General features: G+C 49.6%; 1 protein-coding gene across 1 annotated transcript in view; it reads right to left on the bottom strand.

Annotated features, from left to right (window-relative positions):
- The window catches only part of Itga9 (integrin subunit alpha 9), a 312,929-nt gene that overhangs the window by 287,913 nt on the left and 7,680 nt on the right, over positions 1-17,336 (bottom strand). Inside the window, exons 2-3 of the mRNA XM_031345861.1 lie at positions 3,433-3,560; positions 1,673-1,779 (exon numbers count right to left, since the gene is read on the bottom strand). Of these exons, the coding sequence (XP_031201721.1) occupies positions 1,673-1,779; positions 3,433-3,560 (235 nt within the window). The remainder of the gene's footprint in view (positions 1-1,672; positions 1,780-3,432; positions 3,561-17,336) is intronic.

Below are 17,336 nucleotides of genomic sequence, written 5' to 3'. Positions count from 1 at the left end.
TGACAGCTTGTGGCCCAAAGGAAACCCCTGAGATATAGCAGCTGGACTCACTTTCTCTTCTTGACCTTGAACTTTTAAATCACAAATCTTCCTACAGCCTTCGAGGAAAGCCAATGGCAGACTTCGTAGGAAGTCTGAAGAGGATCACCCTACAGGTCACCAGCTGCCTGGGAAAGGGCACAAAGAGCCTGCAGGATGCTGGCCATGGCATGCCTGAATGTACATGGTTAAAAACATCGCCAGACTGTGAGGTATGCATGCTTGAGTACTCTCAGCAGAAAAGCATACATGGAAAAAGAGAAAATGGTTAATGGCCAAGTCTGTCACAGTTTAGAGGTTTGTTTTTTTAACATGTACTTAGTGTGTGTATGTGTGTGTCTGTCTATGTGTATGTGCACATGTATGTGTGTGCATGTATATATATATGTGTGTGTATATGTATGAATGTGTATATACATGCATATTTGTGTATGTGTATGCATGTGTATACATGTACTTAGTGTGTGTGTCTGTCTATGTGTATGTGTACATGTATGTGTGCATGTATATATATGTGTATGTGTATATGTATGAATGTGTATATACATGCATATTTGTGTATGTGTATGCATGTGTATACATGTATATATGTGTATATGTATGTGTATATTGTGTGCATGTGTATGTGTGTCTATGTGTGTATGCTTGTGTGTGTAGTATATGTGTATATGTATGTGTACATGTATATATATGTACGCATGTATATGTGTGTGTGTGCACATGCACATCTCAGACACATGGGAGTCACTTCTCTCTCTTCACTGTGTGTGTCCCAGGAGTTGAACACCTGCACAGAATTACATTCATGCAAAGTTCTAGAAAAACCAACAGCAATATTTGCAAGGCAGCAACTGCCTCTGGGATGTGGAGGGTTGGCTAGATAAAGACACTGAGAACTAACTGTGATGTTCAAACGTATGCCAGAACCCAAGCTCCAGCCTCGAGGTTTGTGTGGTCTATGGAAATTATACCTTGACCTGGAAACATACACAAAAACACTTAGGTAGCAAATGAAATTACAACTTCTTTCTACCTATATTCTCATTCTCTCTCTCTCTCTCTCTCTTTCTCTTTCTCTCTCTCTCTCTCTCTCTCTCATCTTTGTGTTTGTCTGTCTCATTCTCTGTCTCTGTGTCTCACTCTCTGTCTCTCTGTCTCTGTCTTTCTCCGTCTCTGCCCCAGCCTTCCTCTCTCTGCCTCCTGGGATTAATCATGGCCTCATGCATGTTAAGAGAGCACTCTACCACTGAGCTATAGCCTCAGCCCAGTATGTCTAAAGACAATACAAAGGCAGGTTCTAGGCATGCCAGCCTTTGACTTGGCAACCCGATACTGTCACCTAAAAGGGTCACACTCGAGAACCACACAACTGAAGTATTTTTAAATCCCACAAAAGTTATCTCACAATGTTTTACGGGACTTTATAGTTTTGTGTTTAGCTCCCCAGCTGTCCCCTGTGGCATGCAGTTGCATGTGGCCTGAAAGTGCAGGTGGGACAGATGTCAAAGCGGCAATGCAGAGTAGATAGCCTCAACGCTGTGCTCTGCCTTCTGTGCTAGCCACCTTTCCTATGGGTCAGTCCTTCATTCTTAGGGTGCCCTGTCCCAAGTCACCCTCTCCCCAGAGGTCTTACCAAAACACGGCCATCTGCTCTGGGCTGCCGGGCCAGGCTCACGCCCATCCACTCATCATCCCGATCTCCCCTGCAGGTCTTCCCACAGGGAGCACCCCGAGTCCTCCCTGGAAGGAGAAAAGAGGTCAGTTTTGGGCTGAGGAATGGTGCAGCTGGCTGCTTTTCAAAGGTGGTCCTTGGGACTTGAACTTTTGTACCTATAACAAAATGTCAACTCCATAGAAACTTGTAACAAAATGTTGCTATTTAATTCAGCACCTTCTTTTTCTACAACAGAGTTTCTCCAGGAGGGAAAAAGTGTTCCCATTGATGTTGTTCTGGGAAGCCACTGTAACAAACATTGCACAGAGAAGATCACACGAGCACAAGTCTCTTCTGATAAATAAAATCCGGACATATTTTGGTTTTGCAGGATGTGTGTATGTGTGTGTGTGTGTGTGTGTGTGTGTGTGTGTGTGTGTGTGTATGTGTGTGTATGTATGTGTGTGTTTACAAGTTTGCCTGTTTGTATGCACATGTTGTAGGGTGCATCCATGTGTGTGTGTGTTCACATTGTCTGCATGTGTGTACACATATTGGAGGTATGTACTTTTGTGTGTGTGTGCCACATGTTTGTGTGTATATGTGTGCATGTGTATGCACCATACATTGGGAGGGTGTGCGTTCATGTGTATGTCCATGCATGTCAAGTCCAGAGGTTGATGTCAGGAGTCTTCCTCAGTTGCTCTCTACTTTATGGTTTGAGACAGAGTCTCTTGCTGAACTTGGAGCTCACAGGATTAGCTACATTGTTTGACCAGTGATGCCATGGGAGTCTCATCTCTGCCTTCTCAACCCTGGGATTCTAAGCTCATGCAAGCCCATGCAGCTCTTTCTGAAGATTCTAAGGGATGGGCTTGGATCCTTGTGCTTTCATAACCAACACCCCCTGAGTTGTCTCCCCAGAGGTGACAGACGTGGTGACAGAGACCTGGGTGAGAAAGGGCTTTAGGGAAGCAAGGCCTGGAAGCAGCTAGGAAGTCACCTGGCTCTTCTGCACTCAGCTTGGGTTTCTGAGCTTGCCTCTCCTATCTCAGTCTCCTCAGAGTAATCCAGTGCAAACAATCCCCAGGGCATACAGCTGGACAAGAGGCAATCCACGGAGCCTGATCTAGATCTATGTTATCTACTAGACAAAAGTGAGCACCATAGTCTATGCCTTTCACCATGTAAGACATAACAGCTGAAACCGATCTGAAAGGCCTCTGGCTACACGGAGACTGAAATGTGTCATTGAACCTGTACTCTGAGGCCCTATGTGATGTAGTCCCTCCTACCTGGCAGATGTCCTTTCCACCTTCCTCCCTCCCCTGCTTACCTCTCCTGTGACAACATTGCCCTTGCTTGGAGACTTCACTTCCTGAACTTCCCAGCTAGCTACCTTCAATACACAGAAAGATCCCCCAAGGAAGCCTTTTCCAACCTCCAATATAGAGTTGGCCCCAGCACACACCTTCCCTCTGGACTTCTCTTAATAATTTATTTTAATGTCTGTTCTGACTACTGGCTTTCAAGGCCCAGGGTGACAGGCTTCCTCTCTGCTGTGTCCCTCGGCATATCTCGGTGCCTGATAACTTACAGCATCTCTGTACACATGTAAGATGGGAGGAGGAGGAGAGGGAGAGAAGGTAGCTCTGTGAACGATGGGGACAGCCTAGGTAGAGAAGAACAAAGTATGAAGATGTCGCTCCATTTCTACCCTGACAAGCACATCCACTCACCTCGAGCCATGTCCAGCTCGGTGCATCTCCGGTCTGGGTTGGTATGGACACGACACTTAAACACAGCTCCAGGGGACTTTACTGAAGTGCTATATTTAGAATCTGCCTTCGGTGCACCCACGAGGACCCTGCATGTCAAAAAGAAAAAGAATGTGGTCACAACCAGTGCCCAAGAAGGGAAGATGGGTGGTTACATCTTTATCTAGACAAGAGTGGGCAATCAGAGTCTGCATCAGGAAACACACACACACACACACACACACACACACACACACACAGAGAGAGAGAGAGAGAGAGAGAGAGAGAGAGAGAGAGAGAGAGAGAGAGAGAGGTGTTTAAGTAAAACAACCAATTAAAAGAAACACAAACCTTTGTAAGTTTGACACAGCTAGAGTCATCAGAGGGGAAGGAGCCTCAATTAAGAAAATGCCTCTGTAAGAGTGGGCTGTATGCAAGCCTATAGGCTGATTTATTAATTAGTGATTGGTGGGGGTGGGCCCAGCCCGCTGTGGGCGGGGTCATCCCTGAGCTGATGTTCCTGGGTTTTATAAGAAAGCAGGCTGAACAAGTCATGAGAAGCAAGCCATGAGAGACAGCCCCCTCCATGGCCTCTGCATCAGCTCCTGCCTCCAGCTTTCTGCCAGCCCTCTCAATGGCCTCTGCATCAGCTCCTGCCTCCAGCTTCCTGCCAGGACCCTCCATGGCCTCTGCATCAGCTCCTGCCTCCGAGTTCCTCCCTGTTTGAGTTCCTGTTCTGACTTCCATCAATGGCAGACAATGATGTGAAAGTATGAGCCGAATGTGCCCTTCCCTTGCTGGGCTGCCTGTGGTCATGGTGTCTCATCGCCCTGACTAAGGCTGTCAGGAGGTTGCCTGAGCAGGTGTTCGCTTTACTAGTTACTGGTTACCTGAGGGATGGGGTGGAGGAGGGGAGAAAAGGGGAGGAGGGAAGGGGACAGGGAAGAGTCAGATCGGTCTGGGCCTGGTGGGTGCAAAACACAAAGAGGGAAGCAACATTAAGTTCACTTTGAATTACAGAAATAAATCTGCCCTAGAGTTTAAGTGTGTGCATACAGTCATGTGGTGTAAGAGTACATGTGTATGTGTACATGCATGTTCCCCCATGGGTGTGCATCCATGTGCATATGTGAGCAGAGGTCATCCCTGGCTGCCATTCTTTGGGTTCTATCCTTCTCCTGTTTCAGAATAGGGTCTCTTCGTGGCCTGGCACTCACAAATCCAGTGAGCCCCAAGTGAGCCTGTCTCCACCTCCCCAGTGCGAGGTCCATCACAAAAGATCTATAGCACAGAAGACCGAATAACAATTGGGCACAATGTGCGCTGAGCAGTGAGCCGCTAGGAAAAGGCACTGTATGAGGACCCTTTGGACAAACTCCACCCTGCCGCTCCAAGAGCTGCAGATTCCAAGCCCCTGCTCGATGAGGACTTGAGCTGTCCTGTGTCTCTAGCACCCATGAAACAGGACAAAGCTGACCACCCCAGGATATTAGATACAGCAGGCCTTGCGATAGAAGGCACCACTGTTAGACTTCTCTGCAGAGTAGAGTTAGGAGCCTCCCTGGGGACCCCCTTGCTCTGTTCCAAGGGACACCTTCTCCTTGGGGTCTCTTTCATCCAGTCACCTCCCCACCACTCAGATGTCATGGTGACTGGCAACTTCCCTGCCAATGCTCTAGTGAGGCAGAGAGATTGGCAAACAAGGCTGACACATGGTACAACAGATGCCTGAAATCCTCAGCAGACTTCAGCAAAGGCTCATGGACACTCACTAATTAAACACCAGAAGCCTGGTGTCAGGTCCTACAGGGGGGTTTATCTTAAGTCCCAGTCCAGAACCTGGGACCCTGAGGACCCCAGACACAAGCACACATGTACATGTACATGTATACACACATGCTTGCACACATGCACGGGCGTGCGCGCGCGTGCACACACACACACACACACACCATCCCTGCAAAGAAGCATCTCTTCCCAGATTGACCCTGGAAGGTGTGTGTTTGCTTCTGCAGGGGTTGCTCCTTCCTTGAGTATGAGAGGAGCTAACAATGAGGCCCCCATCCAGCAGCCTTGCCATGTGTCCCTGCAGGATCTTGGCTGGGACAGCTCACACTCCTTCAGCCCCTCCATGGTGAGCCTCAAATGTAGCATTGCCCAGCAGGCTGTGTCTGTGAGGACTAAGGGAGTCTTCCCCCAAGCAAGCCAGATACCCTGACTGGCTCAGCCTCACAAGGGGAGGTTGGCCAGCCCTTGGATGCTAGAACTCAAATCCATAATGGCACTGGGAATCAAACCCAAGAGGAAAGCCACACAAAGGGATAATCCCCCTTTCCTCTGGGGTGAGCTTGAGCCTCTGGAGCTAGTCAAAGAGCCTTCCTTAGAGAGCCTGTTGTTTTCACAGGTGAGAAGAATTATCAGATTGACAACTTAAAACGGCTAACGCATCTACAGTCTGCCATGTCAAGCCCTGGGGGCAAATGTAAAACCCTTGTGCTAGGTCCCAACCCCCCCCCCCCACTCAAGTTTCCCATCAGCCCAGTAAACAACCCTTTGTAAGTCATTTTATACTAGGAGCTGGAGTGTCACTCAGTGGCAGAGCGCCCGCTCGAGGCCCTCGGTAGCATCTCCAGCACCACACGCCGGAACTAAACTAAAGAAGCTACCGTTGTATTCATTCAGCAGCCTTCGGCACACACATCCTTCCAGCCACAGATTAGCTCTGTCTCACCAAAGAAGCCTCTGCAGCTGCATCGGTGAGAGATACAAAGGCGCACATGCGCACACGCGGTCAGAGTGCAGTGAGGGAGTGACTGAGGCGCTCAGTCAGAAATGGCTGTCTTTATCATATCCCCACTCCTCAAGGCCCAGGGAACATCAAGTCAGGGGGCTGGAAAGAGTATAAGAGGAGGGTTAAGGGGCTGCTGGGGAAAAGTATATTGTGAAAATGAGGGAGACGTTACGCCCATGAACTCAGCACCTGTCACCACCCACACAGTGCGCAGGAGCGCAGTCAGCATGCCAGCGTGGGCGGGGGAGGGGCTCCATGAGGAGCTAGTGGCCAAGGATGTCTGCTGAGGAGTGGAGGCAGAGAATCAGTTTGTTTCAAGGATATGACCCTGGTTGGTTGCCCATGATCCAGTGGATAGACCTACTCCCTCGTTGAACATAGGGGAAGCACCCGACTCAGTGGGTAATTTTTTTTTTTTTAAAGAAGAAGAAAAGGGGTTGGGTGAATATGACCAAATAGGTTGTAAAGAAGTATTCTCCCAGAATAAATAACTTTGAAGTCACAATAAGTAAAGAAGAGAGAGAAGCCCACAGGAGTCAGGAAGTAGATACAGGAGGCAGTAGGCTGTGGGTCCACCACGTTCCTGGCATTAAAACCGCAACCTTGGAGCTGTCCTGTCTGGTGGTTCCACTCCTTCCAGTTCAGACACAGTCCTAGTTTGTCAGGCAGGAGGAGCCTGGACAGCAGAATTCTCAGATATCTGTTTCTTCCAACGCAGAGCCAAGACTTGGGGTAAAATGTCTGTCAGAATCTAAAGTGGAGAAGGGACCTGGTGGGCTCTAATGCTCTTCCAAGCCCAAAGTACTCGATAGTTCTAACAACAGCTGATTCAAACCTGCTAGCACCCCCTGTTCATCCTTCTAACCAGCGGGCCCCACAGGGAGAGTTTTCTCAGATCCGGTGATGTGAGTTAAAGAGACACGTGTGTCTATGCACGTGCCTGGCACACACAGAATGGCACACTGGAGAGTGTGCTTGCCTCTGTGTTTACAGAACATTGTGGCTTCCTTGGCAGCCCAGTGCTGGCTCTTTACGGAGGCCACAGTCCAGCAAGACAGCTACAACAGGCCAGCCTTGGAGTGCGGCTTGTCTGAAGCTCATTCAGCTGGCTGCTGGCCAAGTGGATCCTGAGAGACGGAGATCTTGACAGCTCAGAGCTCAGGGTGTGCTACTGAAAGGGTACTACCTTCATTTTCTTTCTTTGTCCTCTGGGTTACAAAAGCCATATCCCAAGTAGTTGAAGCATCCTCATGGTACCCCAGAAAAGAACATGTCCTTCCTCTGGATAGGAACCCTATCAAAGGATGTAGATGTCCCCCGCCACAGGCTCCCATCAAATAAGCATCAAGCTCTTCCCACCTCTGCTTGTCCCTTCAAGTGTGGTCCTGTGAGAGCACCTATAGGACCTGCTAGTATCACCCCATTTCACAGATGAAGACGCAGGCAGTCAAGGCTGCTCCTGAAACTTGCCCTAGACCCTAACTGGCTGGCTGCAGTACGTGCCCCATAGCAGCGTGTACCAACCCCGCTTCTGCTCGGTAGGAGGAGGAAAAGGAATCTGATAGGTGCTCAGCACCCTTCTGTTGCTAGGTACTCTAGTGTGTGACCACACCCAGGGAAGCCCAAGGAGGCGTCACGGGCACTGTGAGGTTGGAACCTGGCTCTTGAATCTGTAGTTTAAAGACTGAGATCTAGTACACAAAAAGTGACTTTTTATCCTCCCTTCAGCTCACAGAATGGAAGAGGTGAACTCCAGGCCTGGCCGTGCCCGGCATGGTGCTAACCAAAGGTCTGCCTCCCTAGTAAATAGCTCATAAACCTTTTTGGAAACATATGCCTGTCTGTTTAGCCACCGGCAACATCGAGGATCATGGGAGCCTGACTCCTGACTAAGGCAAATCCAACCACGCAGCTTCATGTGTGTATTTCACTGGGGAGGCTGGGTTAAGGTGCTGTATCCAAGAGTGGGGGCTTCTGAGCCCAGAGTCCACGTCCAGAGGCACTCTTTCTCCTATCCCCTCAACTATTTCCTAATAGGCAGAGACATGCTTCCCGGCAGAGCTATGAATGAGACCCAATACAAGAGCATAAGCGTACTTAGAATAGGCTGGGGTTTTTGCATGTGCACATGAGTGTGTGTGCCTGGGGAGACCAAGGTGGATTCTCTTCTCACAGATTAGTTCCTTGGAGAGCAGGTATCAGGGGCTAGGCTGAGGCAGAGCTGCCTTCTAGGGGAAGCCCGGAGCAGCAGTGCCTCGAGGCTCCCTCCCTCCCCACAGACGCCACATTGGCCATACCACAGGGCGAAATTACAGCCAGTTCGAGAACAATGTGTAGGGATTACAAACTTCCAACCCATTAGGTTTGTTTTCATACATTTGATTCCAAACCAATGCTTCCCCAGGGATCTATGTTCCAGTTACAGGAATGCAGCTTAGTCAGTGTGTATCTACTGCAGAGAGAGCTTAGTCAGTGTGTATCTACTGCAGAGAGCCCCCAGAAACCGCTGCCCGCCTCTCACCAGACACAGGACAGCTAAACAGAGAGGAGAACCCTGCTGGGGCACTTCAACCCCTACTTCAGGCGTCACCTCAGATGGAGAAGGCAAGGGCTCACCACCAGGAGCTGTGGACCAGAGATGCCTCAGGAAGTCCCCCTTAAGTTTCAGGAAACCAAGGTTGCAGATGGCTTAGCACTGGGCTTGCTGGGCACTTTAAACTAATGGCTACACCTAGATTGTTTGCAGATGTGTGTACATGGTGGTGTGTCTGTGTACAGGTAAGCATGCACATATGTGGTGGTGTATCTGTGTGCAGGTAAGCATGCATATATGTGGTGGTGTATCTGTGTGTGCAGGTAAGCATGTACATGTGTGGTGGTGTGTCTGTGTGTGCAGGTAAGCATGCACATGTGTGGTGGTGTGTCTGTGTGTGCAGGTAAGCATGTACATGTGTGAGAGTGTGTCTGTGTGCAGGTAAGCATGCACATGTGTGGTGGTGTGTCTGTGTGTGCAGGTAAGCATGCACATGTATGTGTTCATTTTGATGTATCTGTGTGTTTAGGGAATGTGTGTACATGATAGTGTGTCTCTGTGTGGAGGTAAGCATGCATATGTATGTGATCATTTTTGTGTGCCTATGTGCAAGCAGCATGGACATGTGTGAGTATACATGTATACATCACAGGCCAATGCCGGGTGTCTTCCTGAATTTCTCTCCACTTGTTTTTGAGACAAGGTCTCTTACAGAACCCAGAGATCACAGATTTATCTAAAATGGCTGGCCAGCGAGCCCCGGCATCCCTCGTGTGTGGCTCCTTAGCCCTGGAATTGCAGGCAAGTGCCACGCTCTGCTGCTTTTTACGAGTGTTAGGAGTCAAACTCAGGTTCCCATGATTGCACGGGGAGTGTTTCATGGGCTGAGTCATCCTCCCCGATCTCTCCATTTTTGGAGATAGCGTCCTTTGTACAGTAGCCTGGTCTTGAGCTTCTTATCTAGCCAAGGATGACCTTGAACTCCTGATCCTCATGACTCTACCTCCTGAATGGTGAGATTACAGATATGGACCACCATGCCTGGTATTGGCAGTGCTGAACTGATACAAGCATTCTACCACATCAACCACATCCCTAGCCCCTGTATTCTACGCTTTGTGGCCACAATAATGTATACGATGCACAGACCAAACTCTCCCTCCACCACTGACAAGCTGTGTGACTTCCAATGTGTTTCTTGATCACTTTGAGACTCAGTTTTCCTCTGCTATAAAAGGGGGATACAAATACACGCAACAGGACTCCTGTGAGGTTTCGTCACGAGAATGTTATAAAGCACCGAGTGTGATACCCAGGGCAGAGTACGTAGGTTCTCATTGAAGGGCTTAGATACCAGGTAGTCCTGGCACAGCCGCTTAGACACCTCGCTTGTCCCGGCTCCAAGCTGTCCTTGGCTACACCCCAAGAACTTACAGGCCCTTAGACCTCAGCTCCGTTTTCTGCTCACTAGGCAGCATCAATTCAGGCTTTCCGCTGACATCACAGAAATCCAGAGTCGATGAGGGTGATTTCACCACCATTCCCATTAGGGAAGCAGCGGCAGTCCTCCACCCTTCCTGTACCCTTGTCCTGTTCCACAGAACCCTGTAGCTCCTCCCACTGAAAGGTGATGTCTGCTTCCACCTTTCTGACACTCGCATTAGCCACTAGCACGTGTGGGGAGGCGAAGGGTTGACTCCTGTACTTGTGTGTGTTTCTACCGACTCTCCGACACCCTGCCCAGCCACCTTGTACCCAGCCCAGGTTAGCCTGCTCCATGAGAATCATGGAGAGCAGAGATGGGCCACCCAGCTGAAGTCAATCCTGCAGCAAGGGGCCAGCCAGACAACACAGAGGTTGACATGAGAGGGCCAGATTCAGAAAGGAAGAACACTTGCTGATCCCAACCTAACCTGACAGCCATAGAATCCTGAGCCTCAAAAGGATGGCTGCTGACAGCCATTGGGTTTCAGGGTCATTGGAAACAATGCTGTTTTTTAAGGGCTCTGAGTTTCAGTAACCCTGTCCCTCATCATTTGCCCCCACGTCTACTCTGGTCATCCTGGTCGACTGATGAGAAGGATTTCTGACTCCCCTGGCTTTCCGCTGTTCTTTCCTTCCTCCAAAGGACTCTCACCCCCAGCCATGACTACAGACCTGTTACTGAGGGCTGGGAGAGATGTGGTAGGTGCTGGAAAAGCCCTGAACATTTGCCGGAAGTCTGTGGCGATGGTTAGTCTTCATTGCCAACTTGGCTAGGTTTAGATTAACCATGGAAACACACTTCTGGGTATGATCCCCAGAAAGAATTAACTGAGGAGGGAGACCCATCCCAAATATGAGCAGGACCATCCCAAAGACTAAAGACTGAAGTTAAAGGTGAGCTGCATGCCAGCGTCCTTCTCTCTGCTTCCAGACCGTGGGTACAGCATAACCAGCCACTTCTATCTCCTGCTATCTCCTGCTGTCATGCCTTTCCCACCATGATGGACTGTCCATCCTTAACAAACGCTTCCTTCTTGGAGGTTGGTCTAGTACTGCCTGTACTCATATGATAAATTCTGTCCCCCAAGATCTGGTTGCCTCAAGACAAGCTAATTTCCATGTACACCAGCCTTTGCTATGTAAACCTTACTCCCCGATTTAAAACTAATGGTTAAATAAAAAATACCTACAACCAATTACTGGGGAGAAGAGAAAGAGGGGGAGTTTTGAGTTGCAGGGTTGGGGAGTTGCAGGTAGAGGCCACATACAAGGAGAAGGAGAAAGGAGTGGGGAGAAGAAAGAGGAGGAGGAGGGAGAGAGGAAGAGAGAGAAGAAGGAGGAGGGAGAGGGGAGAGAAGAGAGGGAGGGAGAAAGACAGAGAGAGAGAGCAAGCTTGGAGGAGGAGGTCTCCGTTAGTCATGATGGCCCAGGAGCACATGCCTGTGTGAAATGCCTCCCCAGGACACCAGGCTGCTGGAGCAGAAATAACCCAGGAAGATTGAAACAGTGAGTACTTGGGAGCACAGCTGGGGAAGTAGCCAGTCTATCGTTAGAGAATTAGATTAGGGGGCATGCCACAGTAGTCTAATAAATGAACCATAGTTTGAGCCTCATTCATTTGAAGCTAGACGTCGATAAGCGTAATTCATATTATTTTACACTTCCTTCCTTAACTGCTTCTTGTCAGGTGCTCGGTTGCAACCACAAGAAAAATGACTACTGCACGGTCCCAGGGACTGATCAGTTTCTCCAGCCACGTGAACTTGATGGCTCCCCTCGCCTTTCTTTTCCTTACCTCCAAAAGAGAGATTTCATGGCCTCTCCCTACAGCCAGCCACAAGGGGAAACAGCAGATGTCAAAGTGTTTGGGGACCCCCTACCACAAAGCGGGTGGACTAGGGTCTCTCCTTTGCGAAGGCTCACAGACCGTCTCTCCCACGCTTGGGAGTCAGGGCTTGGCTGGGGTCAGAGGAGAGTGGGAGATATGCTGGTCTACCAAGCATTGGATTCACATTGAACTAGGGCGGCTTGGGTTCAAGTAACAACACCATTCATGTACTTGCTGTGTAATCTTGGACAGGTGGCTGGGTGTCTACTGCCTCAGCCGCAGTAGGCCAACGACACACACAGAGCCTCCAGCGCACAGAAGTATCCATCAAAGGTGGTAAAGACAGCTTGGAGTAAAGGAAGGGGAGGAGGGCCATCAGGGAATGAAGCTGATGGAGTTCTGGGTCCAGCTGAGGGGGAGAAGGCCATGGAGTGGGTGGGTCATGCAGGGACGGAGGGACCTCAGAGGGACAGATGTGCCCAGGGCGTCAGATACGGGAGGCCTCACAGTCAAGAACTGTGTTAAGGAACCTGGCAGGAATGGAGATATGCTAAGTGACACTTGTGTCCCAGGAGTTGGCTATTGGACTAAAACAATGGACCCCCCGAAAATGGAATTCCCCCCAGGAATCTCAAGGCTAACGTATAGTCCAGCCAGAGGGAGAACATGTTTCTCGGAAAGAGACTTCAGAGGTGACATCCTGGGCGCCCATCTTCCTGGGGTACCAGAGTCCTAAAATAATGATAGGTAGGAACATATCCTGCCCAGGACAAGCATAACTCCATCTTCTATTTAAATAGTAACCTCACTTTGAGACCTGAAGGCAGACTTGGGTAGAAAGCGTTCCTGATCTGTCTGCCACCCTCCCCAGTCTGCTCACACTGGAGAAACATCTTTCTGCATTCACTACTCATTTGGCAGTTTTAATTGGCTAATGAAGGATGGGTGACTGAAGCTGATTGGAGCGGCTGTGGTCCCAAGTCAGGTCACAATACAAGCTTAGACCTCTGGAGATCAAAGCGGGAGCCGACAATCCTCCTGTTGTTTCTGATGTTTCCTCCTCCAAGGAAAGCAAAACACGGCTTTCTTCACATCCTAACAGCGACACCATGGTAAAACTATATAGCCCACCATCCCCACATCCTAACAGCGACACCATGGTAAAACTATATAGTCCGCCATCCCTACATCCCCACGGAACTGCAGGCAATGTGATGGCTAGTACTTGTGTGTGTGTGTACATGTAAGCAGGTGTGCAAAGCCAGGCATATGTGATGGTTAGTGCTTGTGTGTGTGTGTACATGTAAGCAGGTGTGTAAAGACTAGGAAGCTATGACGGTTTGTGCTCGTGTGTGTGCACATATACACATGTGTGTAAAGCCCAGAGGATGAACTTAGATTCATTCATTTCTCAGGCACTGTGCATCTTTGTTTGGCATGTTTTTTCTCACTGGCCTGGAACTCACGCAGTAGACTTTGCCGGCAAGCGAGCCCCAGGGATCTGCTTGTCTCTGCCTTCTCAGTGACAGCCATGACAATTACATGGTACCATGTCCTGCTTTTTATGGAACCCAGCTCCTTGTGCCTGTGTGGCAAGAAGCATACTGGCCATCTCCGGGGGTTACTCTCAACTCTTAGCTTAAATGCCAACGCGTAGATTATTACAGTCTGGGGGTGTCAGTGATGACATTTACAGAGATGGTTAGATATTAAGAGCTCTGACCTAATGGGTGGCTCCATCCTTTCAGATTCTCTGTGACATCATTAAGGGAAGGCGGGAGGCAGGGTCTAGTTGGAGGACTCAAGTCCCTAGCTGGGAACGTCTTTGGAGGGCACATCTTGCTGAGGTCCCTTTTGTTTCATGAGGTACTTCCTTCCACTGTGAGAAAGTTCCCCTGAGCTGCTTGCCTGCCCCGCTCTCATCCCTGTTGGTGAGTGTCTGTCCTGCTGTAGGTTCTGTCCTGCTGTACCTACTGCTCATGGCACTATCCTCCACTGCTATCAGAAGCCAGCTCCTTCAGCCTTGCATAGTCAAATGAAGATATGTGTCCGACTCTCTGAGAATCTTCCAGGTCATCAGAATGGGTCTGGGCTAGATGAGGCATTACACTTCACAGACAGAGCAGCTACCAAACTCTCTGCCTCTCCTGAACGCAGACAGCCATTGCTGGGCTACCTAGCCTATCGTGCAGTCCAGTGAAGTAGATCCTCTTACATTATATCTTGAAAAGAAGTACCTTAGCCACATGCCCCCATCACCACAATACTCTGCCCGTGCGCATTGGGCAAAGCAGATATGGACCCAATTAGCTCTCAGAAACTGTGACCCAAAAGAAATCTTCCCTCCCTCACGTGGTTTCTGTCAGGTATTTTTGGTCACAGAGGTGATTTTTATGAACCGACTAACAACTTACTTTCTATACTTGTACAAGAGCCCAGGGTAGGAGCCAGAACTCCTGGGACAGCTGTTGGCACTACCTGCTCCTGGCCCTGCAAGACCATGAATAGGGAGGACACCCAGAAGTCTAGGACTCCCAATCCCATAGGTCTCTGATTCAAGGTCCTTGCTGTCACATCGCGTCTTTCTGCATTCAGTTAAATGTTCTTGAAAAGATGGATTACTCCAGGATATTGACCTATCTTCCCGTCTTGTTTGCACACCCACATCCATCCTGGGTCTCGCAGCTCCCACCACGGGATGGGGATGAGGAAGCGCCCTCCTGTCTGAATAGCAAACAGCTGCTCCTGAGGCTGATGACACCTGCATGAAGGTGACTTGTTGCCCCCAAATACAGGGACACAGAAAAGGCACAAAATTTACCTCCTCCATCTGCTCTCACCCTGGTGCCTTCCTGGCCACCCAGGAGTCCTTCTCCATGTTGGTGCAGCCACTGTTGCTAATTTCAACACACAACACAAGTCCCCCTTGGCTCTCCTGAAGAGCAGGCCTCGGGGACCGGTGAGCCCTTTGTTCCAGTCTCTCACTCCCTACTTCCTGGCTTAGGACTTGCCCTCACTCCCTAAGACTTCCGCTGGCACAAAGAAAGGTGTGGATAAAATGATTTATTCTGCCTTGGTTGTCATCCAAATCCACTTGCTTAAAAAGATTTACAGTTCCTAGGCCTCAGTGATTCAAAGTTAGGAAGCCTGCTGAGCCTCCAAGGTCCCTCTCCTGAGCCCCCTGGCATCAGAAACAGAGATCCCAGGAGCCAGCTGGTGAGAATAGTGCAGACTCTGCTTCCAAGTCACCCCGCAAAGCCAATCATCAATTCCTACATCTCCTGGGCAGTCTGGAAGAGCAGGGCATAAGACTCAGCTAACGGCCCCGGGAGACGACTCAGCTGGCGAAGTGATTGCCTTGCAACTCTGAGGGCCTGAGTTCAGTCCCCAAACCCACATTTAAAAAATGGTGACATTATACTATAATCGTGGCTCTGGGATTCCTAGGGCTTGCTGGTCAGCCAGTCTAGCTCCAGGCCAGTGAGAGACCCTACCACATAAAGCAAACTGGACAATGTCTGAGGAGTGACAACTCAGGTTGTCCTCTGGCCTCCATATATGTGCTGACACACGTGCACAGGCAACACACACACACACACATTTAACAAAATCCAATTATGCCTATAGATGAGGCTGACCTGTTGGGTCTTACCCAGCAACACTTTGATAGAATTCATTTTGCCTTTTAAAGTTGCGATAAACTCCATTGAAGCTTTAAATAAACATGAGAACCGTTTTCCAAAGACAGATCACATACATTATCAGAAGGAGCTCGAGTCCAGACAGACGTGTATCACAGGGAACAGGAGCTGGCTGGGGACAGCCCTTCACTCTCTCACACTCCCAGCTGTCCCTGACTGGCTCGGGAGACAGAGTCTGTCTTCCCGCCCTGGCAGGTTCTCTCCTGGGTAATAATTCAGCACCAGCTGGGGAAACAGCACCCTTATCTGCTCCTCTGGTCCTCAGGGAAACCCTTCTGAAGATACTTTTTGGGGTCCCCATTGAACGAGGACCCCTTGCATGTGCTTTCATCTCCGCCTCGCAGAAGGTTGAGCAAGTGGAACAAGGGAGACCCGGTTTGAGCGCAAGTGCCCAGGAGAGCCTCTGAGGACGTGCGTGATTGCATGCCTTCCCCTGCAAGCCCAGAGCTGAGTAGACGGCTCACTGAGCATGCACAGTGTGCCAACCTTGATCAGAGCGCTTATGAGATGGCAGGATTAACACCAGTTCCGGTGTTTCCTCACAGAGATTGACAAGGCCAGATGGGATTGGGGAGCAGAGCCCCCAATCCCAAGACCCTCTTCTAAACACTTCATCTTCTCAGGAATCTCCCTCGTCCCTCAGAATAAACACCCCATGCCTGCCTTCCCTCAGTTGGAGCCTAGGACACAGCTGATAGTCTGCCTGAGGCACAGGTGAGAAACCCAGAAAGGTGACGTTTGCACTAGCTCTTGGTACACGACACGTGATTCAAAATTTCACAGTAGAAAAGACAACTTCCATGCTCCACAAGTTTTTGATATTCACATCTTGCAGAACTTTTAGTAGTTAAAGATGCCAAAGATTGACCTTTTTGTTGTTGCTTTTGAGTTTCCTTCAAGTCTTTCCTAGGTCTCTAAGACTTTAGCCAGTAGAGCCTTCTGGGTCTGATAAACATTTCCCTATTCGGGCTGTCCCAGACGTAGCTATGTGACGACTCATACATGACTGTGAGACTGAATTCTTGATTTTGTCTAGTTTTAGTCCATTTTATGTAAATCACAATACTCCGGCAGGCGTCAACATCACCTGGCAGGCAGCACATCGGAACTTTGGACTCTCAGCTCTAAATGTGAACGGGATGTTGGAGAGGCTTGTATTCCTCACTCAGTGATGCTCGCCAGCCTGCGGCTTCCGCGAGCTCGCTCAGTGCCTGAGCACAGCAGTCTTGCTGTCCCAAGAGAAGCAGGAAGCACGTCGCCAGAGAGGAAGCCAGCGCACCCAACCACTTTGGACTCTAGAGCGTGGAGGGGAGGGGGGCTGCGGGGGCAGTCAGGCTCCATTTATTTATATCCCAGAGTGTTACAGTTGTCAGTTCTGCAGCGGAGAAACCGCTAGCGAAGGGGACAGAAATTGGCTTTGTCTATGTTCCCTGGCATCTACTTCTGTTGTTCAAACGATGCCAGAAGAATCAGGGTTGGGGAGGGTGGAGACGGGAGAGTTCTGAGTGTGCAGGCACTCTCTGTGTGTCAGAAGAAGAAGAAGAAGGA

The sequence above is a fragment of the Mastomys coucha genome, unplaced genomic scaffold (assembly GCF_008632895.1).
Source record: "Mastomys coucha isolate ucsf_1 unplaced genomic scaffold, UCSF_Mcou_1 pScaffold23, whole genome shotgun sequence".
In the NCBI taxonomy this organism is placed as follows: domain Eukaryota; kingdom Metazoa; phylum Chordata; class Mammalia; order Rodentia; family Muridae; genus Mastomys; species Mastomys coucha.
The sequence above is the reverse complement of the archived record's forward strand: the minus strand, read 5'-3'. Positions and strand labels throughout refer to the sequence as shown.